Raw genomic sequence first — 5,225 nt, 5'->3', positions numbered from 1 at the left:
AAAAAAAAAAAAAAAAAAGGAATGGGGAATCAGTGCTTGATGGGTACAAAAATTTCACTTGGGGAAGTTGAAAGAGTTCTGGAGATGGACGGTGGTGATGGTCGTACAACATGTCACAGTACTGTACACTTAAAATAGCTTAAATGGTAAATTTTATGTATATTTTACCACAATTAAAAATAAATAAACCTGAATCCCTGTGAAAAAAGGAGGAGGGGGGAAATCTGTGATTATGAAACCATATTGATGATATTTCCTGTGCATAAAATCTAATTTGTTATAATACCTCATATCAAATCTCACTCTTTACCCAGGAAAATATGAAGTTATCAAAGGCATAATTTCTCCCGTCGGCGATGCATATAAGAAGAAAGGGCTCATCTCTGCCCATCACCGAGTTACCATGGCAGAACTCGCCACCGAGAACTCAGAATGGTTGGAAGTCGATACGTGGGAAAGTCGTCAACAGGACTGGGTAGAGACCGCCTCGGTGCTAAGGTATCTGCGGTGCAGCCTGTGCCGTGCCGCCCCTGTGCGAGGCCATCACACGGTAGCAGGGCGCGGGCGGCGCTCAGCCCTTATGGCTGTCACTGTGTTTTGAGATGTTTGCACACTTGTTAACTGTTTATCCCTGTCAACGAATAGAGGAAGCACACCTGGCCTGTCTGTGCCCCAAGTGAGAAAGGTAAAGTTGTAAGATGATGTTACTGTGGTCAGTCTTCTTTTTTTTTTTTTTTTTTTTTTCCCGGTCAGTCTTCTTAAGTGTAAAAGAGAGAGGCAGGTAATTTCAGGAAGAGAAGCCATGATGCTTGATCACAGAGAGAGCTGGTTTGGGGAGCTGCTTCCCCGACAGCATATGGGGGTTGTCACAAATCGCCGTGCTCGGAACTCTGAAACAGCTCCAGTTTAAGGGTTCAGAAACCAGAGTGAGTAACATCTAATGATTACTGGATGTTCTCTTGAGTATAAAACACCAGGACTTTCGGAAAAACCTGTCTAATGTCTGTTCTTAGAGTTCGAACCTTCTGGTTCTAACCATATCAGTTAGGGTCATGATAAGAAATAGAAACCACTCGGAGCATTTTAAGCAGAAAGGGATTTTAGGTGCTCATGCAGAAATGTTAAAAGGGCTGGAAGAGTAGAAGTGGTGGCTTGTTTCAAGGCCGTGCCTCCTTAGCTGCAGCTGGAGTTCAGGGGACCTGTTCCTGCTTCTGCAGCCAGCGATGCCGCTCTTAAACTGTCCCAGTCTGTGGGGTCTGTGGCCACCACGCCGACATGGTAAGAGGTTACGTCTCGGGGTCCAGTGTATACTTGTTTGTTTTTTATGTATTATTTGTGTGAAAAGTATTATAAACCTATTACAGTACAGTACTATATGGCCGACTGTGTTAGTTGGGTACCTAGGCTAACTTTGTTGGACTTATGAACGTGCTCTCGGAATGGACCTCATTGGTATTTAGGGAACTTGCTTTCTGTAATCAATGTTAACGCTTGTTTTTATGACACAGACACATACAGCTTAGAAGAGTAATAGCTACCATTTGCTGTGCTCCCAGGATTTTCCTTGCTTTCCATTCTTGACAGCCAGAGCCCAGGGCTGCCATATCCTGGCCAGCATCCGTTCTGACCCAGCAGTACTATGTATTCAAAGGCATCCATTCTGAGTAGTTGGACATTGTACCTGTGGTTAAATGTGTTTAACAGCTCCCAACCTTTAACATTGCATCAGAGGCTCTCAGGCATCTCCAGAGGGATGACGTTTCAGTTGAGCGTTGTGAGAAAGAGAAACGTTCTATTGCTTTGTTGCTTTATAGACACCATCAAGAGAAGCTGGAGGCCAGTAGCTGTGATCACCAGCAGGACTCACCTGTACTGGAAAGGCCTGGGCGGAAGAGGAAGTGGGCTGAGCAAAGACAAGATTTTAGTCAAAAGAAATCACTAGAGCAAAGAAAAACAAAAGGTCTGTATGTTTTGCCAGGACTTACCAATGATAGTTGATAAGACTCTAGAGCTGAGCAAGCCCCCTTTGTATTTTACTTTCGTATTCAATATGTGTGGGTGCCTGGAAAATGCCCCTTGTTGGTTTTCTTTTCTTTTTTTTTTTTTTTTCCCTTTGGCTGCACTGTACAGCTTGCGGGATCTCAGTTCCCCAACCAGGGATTGAACTCAGGCCATGGCACTGGAAGCCCGGAATCCTAACCACCAGGCCACCAGGGAATTCCCCACCCCTTGTTAGTTTTATGATGGAAGGAAGGGAGAGGCAGAGGCACCCTGAGCTTATTTATCCTGCAGGAGGTCAACCTTAACTTTTGGGGGATCCTGGATCTCTTTTTAGAGAATCTGAATCTGATAGAAACTATGAACCCTCTAGCCAGAAGAACACACATACACAGTCATTTTGATGCAGGGCGTTATTAAAAAGGCAAACCCTGGGACTTCCCTGGTGGCGCAGTGGTTAAGACTCCACACTCCTAATGCAGGGGGCCTGGGTTCGATCCCTGGTCCAGGAACTAGATCCCAGATGCGTGCCGCAACTAAGAGTTTGGATGCCACAACTAAGGAGCCTGCAAGCTGCAGCAAAGAAGCCCGCCTGCCACAACTAAGACCCGACACAACCAAATAAATAAATAAATATTAAAAAAAAAAAAAAAAAAAAAAAAAAAAAAGCAAACCCTGAAGCTCTCTTTTCTTCTTCTTCCCAGGTGTGCCAAAGGTGAAGTTGCTGTGTGGAGCAGATTTCTTGGAGTCCTTTGGTGTGCCCAATCTGTGGAAGGGTGAGGATATCACCAAAATCGTGGGAGACTATGGGCTCATATGTATTACTCGGGCTGGAAATGATGCCCAGAAATTCATCTATGAATCCGACGTGCTGTGGAAACACCAGAACAACATTCACCTGGTGAATGAATGGATCACCAATGACATCTCATCCACAAAGATCCGGCGAGCCCTCAGAAGGGGCCAGAGCATTCGCTACTTGGTGCCAGACCTTGTCCAGGAATATATTGAGAAGCATAGTTTGTATAGCTCCGAGAGTGAGGAGAGGAATGTTGGGGTGATCCTAGCTCCTCTGCAGAGAAAAACTGCAGAAGCTGACACATAAGAAATTCTCCAGCATAGTATTGTGGACTTCCCTTTTGGGAATTTGAAACAGTGTGGGTGTTAGTAAATGGGGGAAGGAATTGTGATCCTCTTTAATAAATTAAAGTTTAAAGGGTTGGTAAAAATCAGTAGTAGTTTAAAATCAGGTTTATCTTTATCAGAAGTTACTAAGATGAATAATTTAAATTTTTTTTTTTTTTAGGAATATACAAATCCCTTTATCTTTAAAACAAGAGATTAGTAGCAGAGCTAATTGTAGAAGAACATTATAGAAGAACATTCAATATGCAAATCCCTTTATCTTTATTTTTTATTATTATTATTTTTATAAATTTATTTATTTATCTTGGCTGCGTTGGGTCTTCGTTGCTGTGCGCGGGCTTTCTCTAGTTGCGTCGAGCCGGGGCTACTCTGCGTTGCGGCGCGCAGGCTTCTCATTGCGGTGGCTTCTCTTGTTGTGGAGCACGGGCTCTAGGCGTGTGGGCGTCAGTAGTTGCGGCATGCAGGCTCTAGAGCGTAGGCTTCAGTAGTTGTGGCGCACGGGCTTAGTTGCTCCGTGGCATGTGGGATCTTCCCGGACCAGGGCTCGAACCCGTGTCCCCTGCATTGGTAGGTGGATTCTTAACCGCTGCGCCACCAGGGAAGTCCCCTCTTTATCTTTAAAACAAGAGATTAGTAGCAGAATTAATTGTAGAAGAACCTTGTAGAAGAACATTCAATCAAACTAACTACAAAAAGAATTCAAAAAAGACATCCTGGCTTTACCACAGAAAGAGAAGTAAAGTGTGAAAAGTAAAGAGACCGTTTAAGATCCTAATTTTAGTTACGAAAGGAACGAACATTTTATGCATGCCTTTTTTCCTGGGCAGCCCTCACTCAGGGTGGCCAAAGAATTCTTAAAATAGTGATCTTGTAAAATGCATCACTGATCAGTCATCTCCAGCTGTGCAAAATACCGGCTGTGAAGTCCTGGCAGAAACTATGCCAGGAGTTGGTTCTCTCCGGCACACATCAGAAGGCCAGTGAAGCTTTGCTAGGCACGCTTGCCTGCAGCCCCACCTGTAGAGGCAGGGAGAGGGGCCCGAGCCCTGGAATGTTTAGAAAGGTACACGGGTGTTTCTGATGTCCGCGAGAGGCAGGGAGCCTCTGCCTTCCCCATGTTATGCAAAGATTCTCTTAGCACAGCCCTGTTGTGGCTCGTGGTCCAGCCCTGGCCATCTGCCATCTCTGTGTAGAAGGGATGTCTGCTACCTGAAACAGAGAGAACCACAGAGAATGAGAGATCTCACTCAAGGATTTTGTGAGGTGTGAATGCTCTTAGCCTTTACCGGTAGCTGAATCAGATGGTGAAAGGACATGAGAAATGCCGCTGGACCAGCGGCATTACTGGACCAGCCCAGCGGTTCCTCTTTCTTTTTGTGGCTGCGTTGGGTCTTCGTTGCTGTGCGCGGGCTTTCTCTAGTTGCAGCGAGTGGGGGCTGCTCTTCATTGTGGTGCACGGGCTTCTCACTGCAGTGGCTTCTCTTGTTGCGGAGCACGGGCTCTAGCCGCGCAGGCTTCAGTAGTTGTGGTATGTGGGCTCAGTAGTTGTGGCATGCAGGCTCAGTAGTTGCGGCACACAGGCTCTAGAGCACCGGCTCAGTAGTTGTGCTGCATGGGCTTAGTTGCTCCGTGGCATGTAGGATCTTCCTGGACCAGGGCTCGAACCCACGTACCCTGCATTGGCAGGCAGATTCTCAACCACTGCACCACCAGGAAAGACCCCCAGCAGTTCCTTTAGCTCAGAATTTTGGTTCCTGATGAGCGGCTTGTGGAAGAAATCTCCACAGCCTCAATCTAAAACTCTCGAGTTTCTGAAGACCCCTGCTGTTTCTATTCCAGCCCACTGTGAACCTGCCATTTGTGGATTTAAGCAGAAAAAGAGTCTGTTTTCTTATACTTTTTCTCTTCTTGTCCTTTTGTAGAAACTTTACCCAAAGTAGAACACTCAAATAATCATTGAAGTCATAATGTTATGTTAAAAACACAAACTTGGGGCTTCCCTGGTGGCGCAGTGGTTGAGAATCCGCCTGCCGATGCGGGGGACACGAGTTCGTGCCCCGGTCCGGGAAGATCCCATATGC

At 45.9% G+C, this 5,225-nt stretch overlaps 1 protein-coding gene across 2 annotated transcripts in view; it reads left to right on the top strand.

The window, feature by feature from the left end:
• The window catches only part of NMNAT1 (nicotinamide nucleotide adenylyltransferase 1), a 26,567-nt gene extending 21,348 nt beyond the window's left edge, over positions 1 to 5,219 (top strand). For both annotated transcript variants that reach the window (XM_024125758.3, XM_055083786.1), the window contains 3 exons: positions 315 to 498; positions 1,815 to 1,960; positions 2,703 to 5,219. In XM_024125758.3, the coding sequence (XP_023981526.1) occupies positions 315 to 498; positions 1,815 to 1,960; positions 2,703 to 3,103 (731 nt within the window). In that variant the 3' untranslated portion in view covers positions 3,104 to 5,219. The remainder of the gene's footprint in view (positions 1 to 314; positions 499 to 1,814; positions 1,961 to 2,702) is intronic.
• The last annotated feature ends 6 nt before the right edge of the window (positions 5,220 to 5,225 follow it).

The sequence above is a fragment of the Physeter macrocephalus genome, chromosome 3 (genome assembly GCF_002837175.3).
Source record: "Physeter macrocephalus isolate SW-GA chromosome 3, ASM283717v5, whole genome shotgun sequence".
NCBI lineage: Eukaryota > Metazoa > Chordata > Mammalia > Artiodactyla > Physeteridae > Physeter > Physeter macrocephalus.
Note: the sequence above shows the minus strand (reverse complement) of the source record. Positions and strands in the feature narration are given on the sequence as shown.